Source organism: Anguilla anguilla, chromosome 4 (assembly GCF_013347855.1).
Source record: "Anguilla anguilla isolate fAngAng1 chromosome 4, fAngAng1.pri, whole genome shotgun sequence".
NCBI lineage: Eukaryota > Metazoa > Chordata > Actinopteri > Anguilliformes > Anguillidae > Anguilla > Anguilla anguilla.
The window spans coordinates 19,112,667-19,125,688 of NC_049204.1; the positions used below are offsets into that span (position 1 = coordinate 19,112,667).

The 13,022-nt window shown below is 42.9% G+C and overlaps 1 protein-coding gene across 1 annotated transcript in view; it reads right to left on the bottom strand.

The window, feature by feature from the left end:
* Positions 1 to 12,882, bottom strand: part of LOC118224783 (microtubule cross-linking factor 1-like) — a 51,317-nt gene extending 38,435 nt beyond the window's left edge. Inside the window, 3 exon segments of the mRNA XM_035412490.1 lie at positions 6,774 to 6,932; positions 7,172 to 7,396; positions 11,400 to 12,882. Coding sequence (XP_035268381.1) covers positions 6,774 to 6,932; positions 7,172 to 7,396; positions 11,400 to 12,305 — 1,290 coding nt within the window. The 5' untranslated portion in view covers positions 12,306 to 12,882.
* Between the last annotated feature and the right edge of the window lie 140 nt (positions 12,883 to 13,022).

A 13,022-nucleotide genomic window follows, 5' to 3' on the forward strand; every position in this document is an offset into this window, starting at 1 on the left:
AAATCTGTGACTAGTTCACCAAGAAACTATTCATCTGAACAGCTGGAAAGTGTGATGTAAGAGGCAGTGCCTCAGTTACACCCTGCCCTGCCTCTCAGCTGAACTCCCTCTAGCGTGAGGCTGTTCACAGGAAGCTTCAGCCCAACGTGAGCCACTCATCTCTCATTTACATGAGTGTCACATTCTTCTTTATGGTGCTGAGCCTAGCCCCTCTGGTCCGCAGGGGCCTGGCTGCGCTAATCTCCCCCCCAGACTCTCAGGGTGGATTAGGGCATCCAAGCCTTCGGAAACCCTCTCGCATGTGGGTGAGGTGTCCCGCGCCTCAGGGCTGAACTCGCTGGCCACGCAAACGGGCAGGGGAAAAACAATGGGACCTTTTCATCGTCCTGAAAGGAGCGTGGGCTCTCGGTCCCCACTCTACCTCTCAGGAGCAGTCCCAGCTGGTTAATGATGTGCTCCATTGTCGTGCCCAGTCATGGGTCAGTGAGTTTCAGGCTGTCCCTCTAATGAGGGGGTGGGCCTAGGACCGCTCCCCCCTTCCTCCCCCTCCCCCCAACAGACCAGCAGCACTTTGAAATAAGCAATGGAAAACTCTCACTCCCACATAATCTAGGAAGAACCTGAGATCTATTAATAAAAAAAGGCTGACTTATCTTTTCTGAAACAGGTTTAGATGAGAACAAGATATTTCCACTCCCCCGTGACAGTGTAAACAGTTAAAGGCTCCCACCTTATCCAGGGAGGCCTGTACTTCTCTCCTTCTTCACGTTTGTATTAGTGAACGAGAAAACTTTAGTGGATTAGTGAAAAGTGACTTGATGAAGAGGAATAAACTAATTTAACACTGATCACTCATCCACTGGACTCAATAGGTTCTAAGTCTTATAGTTTATGCCATCCATGGAAAATGGCTTCGTGAACATTAAAACAGGCAGAGCTACCATATTCTGGAACCAATGGAACCAAAGAGCCCAATCATATTGTTTAGTTAAGGAGAGAAACTTAATTTGATTGATTCAAACAAGTCCGTGATTGACAGCACATGGTAGCTACATCCATTTTTCTTTTCATTAATATTTATTCTCCCATTACAGGTTAGTGTGCCTGTTATGTACAGCTTGCTGAGCACACATGGAACTATACCACAACTGAGCTGTGCCAGAGTAGGTAGAGCCATACAATTCAGCCATTTACAAAGTGTCCAGATGGTGACCTAGCTGCATGCTCAAAATGACATAACTTCTCTTTATACAGACATTTAGGAAGACACTAATTGTGCACAGATGTCCAGACCTCCCCTATCGAGGCCTCAGGTGGCTGATAACCAGAGGACATAATGGGTCAGAAGACTCAAAGCCAAGGTGCCCATCAAAAGCTGAGAGGGTAACTACCAGGACTTCAGTAGCAGGTATGACATAAATTGGCTGTGTTACTGAAATAGAAGACTGTTCTAAACAATAACCATATAAACATTTATTGCATTACGGGAAATATTTTGTACTACACGTCCTGAATACCACAGTCTCCAAACAAATGCTCTGTTCTATTAACAGGTCTGGTTCCCAAAGGGTTTCCTGAATGAATCACTGTTTGTTATCATAGAAAACTGATCTCAGTATTTGAATGAGGCAAGACATACTATTCCAGCTTCTAAAATGTAGTGATACATTTATCCCAGTCTACAGCTTCTAAGAACCATGAGGGATTAAAACCACTGAACTTTCCTCTCTTCACCCTTATGTGTGACAAACAAACAGCCTCAAAAAAATAACTCAATCAGCTTCGCTTCCTGGAACACAGAACATTTCGTACTGTTATAGGAATCTAGTGCCTTCTCTTATTCACACAACCAAGGACTAGTATCAAGTATTTACCGGATTATTACATTCACACACAACACTGCCAGTAGGCCAATTGTTGTCTGGTGAGGAATGATCTTGTTAATTCTGGCTTAGGCCTACTGGTTCTACAAGTAATGTTCACTAAGTAGCTAAATAAGAAAGAGTAAATCATAACAGCCTGCCATATTTTAATGAGCACAAACACCTACAGGAACTTTAGAAACATTTAGAAACAAATTGCAATGGCTTCTTCCAGAAAGCTGACTCTGGCTCTCACACTCACACATTACCCCTAAATGGCAAAGTTCTGGAACACTGCCAGGTAAGTGCAAGTGTGAAAGGGGCTAATGAATAAGTAGAGCACAGGGCAGAGGAGGTCTGGACGCCAGCACACATACTCTCCCTTCAGTCCTTCACCAGTCTCCACAGACAACACTTTATCTTCTTCCATTTCATTATAGGTATATTTAGTCTCTCCATCTTCTCCTATATGGATGCCTGATGGGGAGGTTAATAGCAGGAACTCGACTACTCCATTGACCTCAATAAAATCGGTCGTAATACAAAAATGTGGACCGACTCCATCCAAAGACAGCTGAGGCCTAATTTTTTAAAATTTGTCCTTCATTGCCAGCCTCCCACAGTTAGAGGTGAGAATAGGGACAGGGTGGCCTTCTATAATGTAAATAAAAAACCCTATCCCAAATCTAGCTTAATGTTCATATTTTGATTAAAAGAAGTCAACACAGCATAACGGTTTATGTGATATAACAATTGAATTCATACTATGTGACCTATGGCAATCCAAGACAAAACTCAACTCAACTTTTAAGAATAAATAATTTTTTAAAACCTAAACATATTGTGATTCTTACATGGGACGGGTGTTGTGGTTTAACCATTCTGGGTCAGATTAAGCTATGCAGAACATTAATCCATTCGGCTGGGGATGCTGTTTCACCTCCTGTACAACACTAGGATTATTTGGCCTTGTTTATGCTTTGTGGAATTAAAAAAAAAAATAAAAATAAAAATAAAAACATAAATATGACACATAGCTGTAAATACTAACAAAAAGCAACACGTGTTACACCGGGAAACGTTAAAATCTTTTGCCTCTCTTCTCTAGAAGAACTGTCTTTATGAACTGCTTGTTGAGTAACATACTGTATCTTCACACTGGGTTCAGGCGTTGAGTTGTGTGTGTGTGCTTTTGAGCGTTTGTGTGAGTGCATGCTTGTGTGTGTGTGTGCGTGTGTGTGTCCGTGTGTGTGTGTGTGTGAGTGCGTGTGTGTGTGAGTGCAAGCTTGTGTGCGTGTTTGTGAGTGTGTGTGTGTGCACAGGTGTGTGTGTGTGCGTGTACGTGTGTATGTGTGTGTGTGTGTGTGAGTGCAAGCTTGTGTGCGTGTTTGTGAGTGTGTGTGTGTGCACAGGTGTGTGTGTGTGTGTGTGTGTGCATGTATGTGTGTGTGTGTGTACGTGTGTATGTGTGTACGTGTGTGTGAGTGCAAGCTTGTGTGCTTGTTTGTGAGTGTGTGTGTGTGCACGGGTGTGTGTGTCAGAACGCCAGCACGGTTCCCTGCAGAGCGGTAGAGACGTCTGCTCTCCCAGACACACACATCACACTGATGGTGTTGGAGGGAAGATGTAAACTAGGACAATGAGATTCTTTCATCTTTCATTCTCCAAACCCTCAGAGAGACAGAGTGAGAGAGAGAGGGATGGGGGGCCAGCTGGAACCCACTGGCTGTTCCTTCCACATACGTGGGACTGCTGGGGAACAGTAAGACCCTCCTTACCATATCGCTCTAATTATGTGTTTGTTTAGCAGAAGTCCCTCATAAAGAGAACAGTGCTCATGGCACATATCTTTGAATATTAATGCCTGAATCATCACTGTAGCAACACCAAAAACATAATCAAATTTTCTACACGTTTCATTTAAAAAATTAAAACATGATACATAAGAATACCTACAATGCAAAACAATTTTAAATTTTTAATGTATTATATTATATTATATTGTGTATATATATATATATATAATACTCAGAATATATGCAGCAGCCTATTTTTTGTTGTTGTTTTTTAAACAAATCATGTATGTGTTGCTCCCTTTCAACGTTAATTAAAATATAAATACAGGGATGCTGATAAAATATGCATCAGGGATACACTGAAGCTTTGGTATTGAGGTCACAAAATCAAAGCGTTTCATTCAGTCAGATTCTAGACTAGGCTACTGTGTGCAATGCCATTTGCACCCATCCTTCCCAATCTCAAATGTTTGCCTAAATCTTAGCTTGCAGTGAGCTTAGAAGCACTCACTCTTTTGTATTTGGACTATTGCTGCTAGAAACCATTCAGCATTGAAAGGAATTTCAATTCCTTTTAATTAAATAATCCTCTCAAATATTCAGTGTGAAACTACACAGAGAAATATTGAATACCAGCATTTCTTTCTTTCTTTCTTTTTTCTGACATGTGCATAGTGCTAGTTATTTTCTATTGAGTCATCATAAGAACATACACGTCTGTTCTATTTGTCTGATCCTGTCAGTTCTGATGAAGGTTGGAATGACCAAAACATTATCAAAAGTACACATAAAAAATGTTATCGAACATAAAAAGAGGAAAGTGTTTTACAGTGTTTAATATACTGCATATTACTTTTTTTCTCGCCGTTTATATACTGTATGTTAGGATGTTGAAGCTCAATCTCTCAGCCGTAAGATCATAATGAAAGGTGGCCACTTCTGTCTGTAGTCGGTGCTAATGAAAGAAAGGCTAGCAGTTGTTAACATACAAGTCTGCCTGAGAATACCACCCCCACCCCCCACCCTCCTTGCCCTCCCCTGGCTTGTTATGCTCAGATATGCATGGGCTAATTTCTAGACAGCCTTGCGGCCAGTTATCCAGCTCGGCTGGATGACCCTGATTCTGCATTCTCTACTTTCCCTGCAGGTACACAGGCTCAAAACAGGTTTCAACTGTAAGAAAGTAAGAAACCTGTACGAGTTCCACACCTACTGCATCAGGCCAAGACACTGACTCCATCCTCTCTACCAGGCAGGTTGACTGACCTGGCTCCACCTCTGCTACCAGGCAAGAAGATGGAGACTGCCTTTCCTCAAGTCCCTCTGCGATCTCAATTTCCCTCAGTTTCATTATTCAGATGTACAGTATGATCTTTCAGATATTTTAAAAATGGAAATAACTGACTGTTGCAACAACATAGATGAGCAGTCCAGTATTCAGCAGCTTTAATATGGCTGGCCATATTAACCTTTCAGGGCAGTTCTGCTTGCCTAACTGCAAAGCATTTGCTTGTTGACATGAACTAGGACACAAAGCAGAATTAAACTATGAGATTGTGGCTCATTTTCCCTCCTAATATGTCACTATGGCAGATTTAATGTATGTGCATTAGCACAAAGGTATTCTTTACCCATTCAAGGGCACAGTGTAATCTCAGCAGCCTCAGAAACAATATATAACACTTCATTACAGAGCACTGAGCTGCCCTATTATTCTCCAAGATATGTGAATGAGAAATTTCACTGAAGCCACTTCATTAAATGCAGAAATAACCAGTTACGAGAGACTGGTTTCGACACTGCAAATTACAATGTGGAAAATTGGAGTACAGCACGAGAGTGTTACGCATTCGTGATGTCTTAATTGTGAAAAGTAGAAAGAAAACCAGGAGCTATTTTTGTACAGGGTACAAGGTAGGAGGCTGTTTTTCTGGGGCATGCCCCTGAGGACCAGATGGAGTCTAAGACTCATTGATAATTGTGTAGTAGATGTTTTTTTGACAGCTTAAGCACTGCACGCTGACTAACATATGGGATACTCCAATGTGGCACCATCTCCTCTTTACTAAAGCCTACAGACGGGCTCTCAAAACATATAAATAGATTTAACATTCCACAGGCATCTATTGTTCTAACTCATGAAGGATAGCACCGAACACCGGCAGTTTCTCAGTACTAGTGGATAGTACTTCCACAGTGGCAGAGATGGTCAAAGTTTATCCCTCTAGAAGACCAACTTTTGTTTCTCAACTTGAATCTTTGCTGGGTCATTAAAACTTCAATGTCGCCATAGCTATAGTATTTCAAGTGAAACGGCATAACCTGGCTTGGCATTCATGTTTTGGCATCCCAATGCCAGAACGATATGCTGCCAAAGTCGAAACAGAAAACAAAAGCCTCCAGTTCCACTGGCCTACAAATTACAGCAGTCGGTTTTGCCACCTTGTATTCCAATGTAAATTCAGCATGCCCAACACAACCCTTAACGACTGCATCCCAGCAACAGCAATTTGATCCAACCTTGGAACACTTCTTTTTTTTAAATGCCATCCAATGCAAACAACACATTCAAACTTTGCATCTAATATGAAAAATTTAACCATTTTCATGCCAGATGCTCAAAATCAACTTTACAAAGGTTTTACAACAGCTTTGCAGTTAGAGCTGAGAAATAGACCACAAACCTCTCACTTTACCCTCACCATTTAGAATACTGAAATTCTTAATAAACTTGCCACTGATGTTCAAAGGGCCCAGGTAAATTCACAAAGAGAATAATAAAGAAATGTAAACTTAAACAGCTTGGAACAGGCTTACTTATCATATTTAAACCAAACACAAATACTACTTCATACATTTTTTTCCACCAAAGAGGTACCAACACATAACACCTAACCTGCCTTTATCCTCTTCAGTGGAAACAGTTCAAGCACAGAGGGGCCATGACTGGATAACACCAGGCAGCACTATAATTGCCATCACTCCAGCAGCCCTGACAGGCCACATGACAGAAATACTGTAACCCATCAAACAGTCGGGGCAGATGGCAAGCAGCATTTTTTACCCTATTATCACCCAACCAGCGAGATGCACACCCCGTCAGCCTCCTCCTTACCTCCTTCACCCTCTCCAGCTCATTGTGCAGTGCCTGCTTGGAGATCTCCACCTCGATGATCTTCTGCCGGAGGAGCTCGTTCTCGTCCTCTGCTCGGGTACGCTTGTCCTCCATGTTCTCCAGCTCGTTGTGCAGCCTCACAGAAACGTCTTTAGCAACCTGCACAAAAGCGCACGTGTTCATCACACACACACAGAAGAGCGTATTTTCAATGTGTGTCCATCGTGTCTCTGACGCCTGCACAATGGCAAATGTCTGCATCCACAGACATTAACATAACAAACACAAACCTTAAAACCTTAACACACATACAAACACGCATAGCACATGCACTTACACAACACAAATAGCACATGCGCGCGAGCAAACCCACACCCACACATGCTGCATGCCCTGACCTTCAGGTCCTGCTCCAGGTTGCGCACCAGCTCCCCGTCCACCTGCCCCGTCTGCGCCACCTTCAGGCTCTTCTGCTCGGCCTTGCGCAGCCGGTACTGCAGGATGCGGCAGTTCTTGTTGGCGCGGTCCAGCTCACGCCGCAGCTCCTGCAGCTGGTACACCTCCTCCTCCAGGTAACTGTCCCGCACCTCCTCCATCTCTGCCCGCAGCTCGTCCACCTCATCCTGGGAGAGGGCCGCAGAGATAGATCTCATTAGCGCCATAGTTTCATCACACAACCAGGCCAGTCTACTACATCAGCTGCACGCCATTATCAAATAATGCTGCCTATGCCACTCAAATCCCATTGCTAACACAGCAATGCCTTGCAAATAACTTTCAAAGCCTCACTGCTGTTCTAATGACAGGTAATTTTCTACCACTGAGCACCCTAGCACAAGTAAACACCGGCAGTTAAACCTACTAGAGTCATAAATCATAATTTCACACTGTCACTAATGGACAATGAGTCTCAATTCCATCCACTAGTAGCAACCTACTGCAGTGCTCTGATTTCTCATGATATCTTAGCACTTCCTATACAAGTGGCTGTGACTGTATATACACAGCTTAAATATAAAGAGAAAGAATGGTTTTCCACAAACCAGTGGCATTCTACAACAGCGCATGAACAATTAAATGAAATGACTTTGCAAACTTTGCAATTATATATCTTTGTATCCTGTCTTTATTCATACACCACACACAACTGGTAGCTCATTTCTCATTGTGGAAATGTCATTTTGCTCCAATAATGCAGTTTGATGGATAATTAATCTTGAATCTGGATGGGAAACAAAATTCACATAACCCAAAATACTATTCTCTTAAAGAGAGGAATACAAGGAAATTTTTGCATCAAACAATTGAAGTCAACCTGAAGATGCTTCGCATCAAAACATCATAAGAATTCATTTCAAACAAAGTTTGCACTGTAACGCATGTTCTACATTCAGATTGATGTAATTTATACTTTGACAAACACAGCTGACATTCTCCAGTAATTACATTAGGATTTGGATATTAATTATGTTGTGATTGGTGCTATCCTGCTAACCTAAGCACTTACTACTTCAAGGAGGACACATAGTACAGCTTTTCATATTAAGGGCCCAAGGCCCATTCTTTGCTCATTGGTCTGACCTCTGTTGCCCTGAAAGCTGCCTGTTCCCTCCCATAGTTGGCTAGGCTTTTTTTCTTTAGGCACATCATTCATTTCCTTCTGCTTTGCACAGACATTTGATTAGGCTAACCGTTCATTAACTTGCCCCTCTGGTCGGTGAAAGGCTGGAAAGGGGCGTTTGACAGACGGCTGAGGGAAGAAAAGGATGGATGTGGGGTCTGATGAAAGGAGAAAAGCGGGGAGTGAAGAGTGGAAGAAATGACATTCAAAGGGAAGGACAAATGAAGAGAATGGAGGAAGAGCGTGAAGACAGAAGTACCCAAGGAAATGAAGGGTAGATCTATCAGTTACAATTCCAAAAGCTATTTACCTGGCAAGATGAATACCTATGCGACTAAGCACTTCTTGTTTTTGAGAAATGTTTTGAGAAAGAAAATGTCAGGCACCACAGTTCCTCTTTTTATGAGGGTGTATATAGCTTGGGGTTCACACACACACACTCACACTCTATAGATAAAATGATTACAACAGCAAAACAAACAAACAGGTGTAGGAAGTCTTGTCACCATACGACAGTATTTGATTTACTGGACCACTGAACTCCATTTTGTGAAATTTTACCAGGTGCTTAGACCCAGAGACATATCAATTCCCTACAAGACTTTGATTGAATCAGGATGCAAATAACTTGTCTGGAGCGCTCAGCTGCTCTCGGGCTTCACACAATGTGTGAGGATCCGTCTACTGCGCATTGGGTATAACTGAAACAAGGGCGCATCCTCTAAGGGGAGGGAGGAGAGCGGGGACACAGCTGGCAGACAGACGAGGTTGGAACCCCCTCCCATTGTGCTCGTTGTTACATCTGGGAGTAGTTGAGTAGTAAGTCTTTAGGGAACAGCCCCCATTGTGAAAACAAATGCCACAGTCTAAAGAGCCACCAAAAAGCCAATTAATGCACTTGTCCCCATGACAGAAGAAAAATATTATGCGCTGCTGAAAAAAATGACAAAAGTACTGTGATTTACATCCGTTTCACACTGAAAGAATATATCACTTGATTGCTCTCCTATCACAACCTAGATAGGTCTTAAATATCATTTTTAAAACAAATACTTTTATTTCACTTTCCTAAAAGGTAGTCAGATATTCATAGACCGGTATAATCTGTTTTGGATGTAAATAACAATGAACAGCTGTGACAGCCAATTCTGAGATGGTAGATACACTATATAACCAAAAGAATCTGGACACCCCTTGTTCTGGGGCTGTTTTTCATGATTTTGGATAGGCCCTTCCAGTGAAAGCAAATCCTATTGCTACAGCATACAATCACATTCTAGAAAATGATGTGCTTCCCCAACAGTTTGGGGAAGGCCTTTTCCTGTTTCAGCATGACAATGCCCCCGGGCACACAGCAAAGTCCATATAGAAATGGTTTTGTCGAGAACAGTGTGGAAGAACTTGACCGCACAGAGCACTGACCTCAACCCCATCCAACACCTTTGAGATCATTTGGAAAGCCAACTGTGACCAAGGTCTAATCGCCAAATCAGTGCCCAACCTTACTAATGTTCTTCTAGCTGATTGAATGGAAGCAAATCTCTGCAGCAATGCTCCAATATCTAGTATAAAGCCTTCCCAGAAGAGTGGAGGTTGTTAAAGCAGCAAAGGGTGGACCAACTCCATATTAATGCCCATAATTGTGGATGAGATGTTGGATGTCAGGTGTCCACATACTTTTGGCCACGTAGTGTATGCTGCAATATGTGTACACTGCAGTGATGAAAAGGATACCATCGTAGGGGAAACGTGGCAGTGCCTCCCTGTCCACCAGTTCAGTTTCTCTAATGCCAGCTGGCCACAGCAGCCAAGGGCCCAGTGCGGTTCATTTTGATTAATTAAGCTGGCATGACAGGCATTCACCTCCATTGTGTAATGATGGCTTCATTGATATCAGAATAAATCATACACCACACACACATACACACACTCAAAAACAATGATGTCTCTAAAAAAAAATATCAGTTATGAATATCGGTTGTGCATAATAAACACACAATCCAGCTAGATGGCTACAGCTTTCGTGTTAGGGACAGTTTGCACCTAGAGAACTTTGTGGACACAAACATCCTTGCACAGTTTCTCTCTCCTAATCTATGGCCTGCAAAAAGAAAACATGGCACCTGCCACCAAAAACTATTGACTGGATCCTTTGTTTTCCTTTATAACTTGTGCACTGCACATGTTGTACTTCAGGAACAGTCTTTTTTGAAAGTGTTCAGTGCACAGATACTTACTCAGTGCCATCAATGCAAAACTGTGATCACCTATTCACAAAATGAATTACACATCTGCCTCAAGAGGTAAAAAGTAAGCAAAAGAAAAATCAAATTTACATCTTGTCAGTATTTACAAATCCTTGTTCAAGAATTGTCTTTATACTTCATTTTATCAGATTCTTTGTTGGATAATGAACTTGATCTGAAATTATTTGCGCATAGAAATACTACCACTTGCTTTAAAATAAGACATACTGTACAAATATCACCTGCCATAATATTCATACTATATCGCCACTGGACAAAATAACAAAAGCATTACTGACGTGGTCTGTTACGCTGATCCTACACAATTACGCATGGACTGAACCGGAGCATTTGGAGAAGTGACAGGTGTCGGCGTCAGCGAAAACGCTATATGACAAGAACAATATAGGCTTTATCGAGTACAATCAGAGAAAAGGGCACCTCGGCATGGCATTCGCTATACAGGCTACTATAAATGGTTGACATAGCCTAGTAAATGTAACTGTGAAGCCGAGTCGTGTCTCAACAAGACAAATGAGTCCTCACGAGTCATACACGTAGGCAACTGTCACTGATCCTTAAATTTTAAAGTGCAGTTTTTTTTTTTTGCAGTTTTTTTCGGCATCGAAGCCTGCACATCGTGTTTCTGCAATAACCTCATCATCGTGCTCATTAAAGTTCTGAATCCAGTCATATGGGAATTATGATGCAAAATATCAATACATACATAAATAAAAGCGAATCCAACTTGTTAGTTACCTTGAGGTAGTCGTTTTCTGAACGAAGGTCTTCAATTTCCCTCAACAAATCTTCTTCCATTGACTCATTTTTTCCTTTGAGTGCATATTGTGCAGGTAGTGACTTCCCCAGTTTAAGATCCAATTTAGATTTCCCGTGTGGTTCCTCTGTGCTGCAATGTCCTTGTGTGAGCAAACCGGGCGACAATCTTTCTTTTGCTGCTGACATGGTGTATGGCTCGACGATGCGAGGAAGGGGCTGAGACCCTCCAGAGGGCTCGGGAGATGATGCGCCCTGCAGTGGGTTCTCAACTGCCGGTGGATCCCGGTCGCTGGACCCAGAGCCAGTGCCAGATTCTGCATCGCTGTTTGCAGCTAATACAAGCCTTTGTTCATCCGACAGTGGCTCTGATGGACAATCGGACAAATCCGAGCTGCTGTCTGTGTGATTGACCCTACTGAGACAGGTTTCTGTTGGCACACAGACAGGAGACGCTCGGCCATGTGAACTACGAGGTGACTCCACTACAGGGGGAATTTTCCCCTTTTTCCCTTTGGTTGCGTTTGGACTTGGGTCGCCCTGTTTGCTGGGGGCTTTCTGTTCCCATGCTGCATTTTGGGTGACCTTAGATGCCTTTTTGGACGCCACAGACTTGGCATTACTTTTTGTCGTAGCGGTCTTCTCTTTCGTTCCAGAAACTGGGCGCCGGGAAATGCGGCTTTGAGTGGCCAGGAGTCCTACGGGCGGCTGCTGTTTGCTCGACAGTTTGGGAGATTTAGGCGCTATTCCTGGTGGTTTGACAGACGCACGGGAATGGATATCCTTCAGAACAGGTCTCGCAGGGGAAGGTGCCCTGTTTAGGCGTTTCTTTTCCAGCTGATGGATATGTTGCTTGATTTCGCCGTTCGAGCCATTTGCACTCTCCATTATCCACAGACACCGAGATGGGGAGGGTGATGGAGGAACTGATCAATCCTCAACTCAGACAAATAACACCGACGGATCGCATCGGCAATACAGTTCTGTTCATTCGTTTTATTTCTCATCACGTCGGATTTACGCACATCCTTTCTTGTAGATTCACGTTTAAGCGATGGATAATTTCATCCGATCGTTGTTTTCACCCGTAGGCTATCCCCCCCGCGCTCGCTCTCTCTCTCTCTCTCTCTCTCTCTTTCCCCTTGAAGAAACCCTGCAATTAATGTAACTTCTGTTATCAATTTGATGCAAGTCACGCCTTCAATCTCCGAGCGTCCTTGACTGAGATTTCAATTTGAAACAATCCAGGTTTTTAATTATATTTCCACACCGCCATGTCATATTCCCGTTCTTTATCCGACTAAATCAGTGCCCATCTTCCCCCTTCTACTTCGATCTGACATGTAAAATCTGCAAACGTTGCGGTCCCTGCTTCTGACGCCTGTGGTTTCCGTGTAGCGCATGCGCTCCCTTTTCACAAACACGCTCACACACCCCTCGCACAGGTCAAACGAGATCAGTCATACAAGAGTGACGAGCTGTCTGCATCCTCCTACCACTCGAAGCAAAGAGCCTACACGACAGTACAACCCAACGGATTAATTAAATAGTTCCCCCTTTTAACAAGCAATAACTTGATATTTCATACTGCCTACCAATTAATTA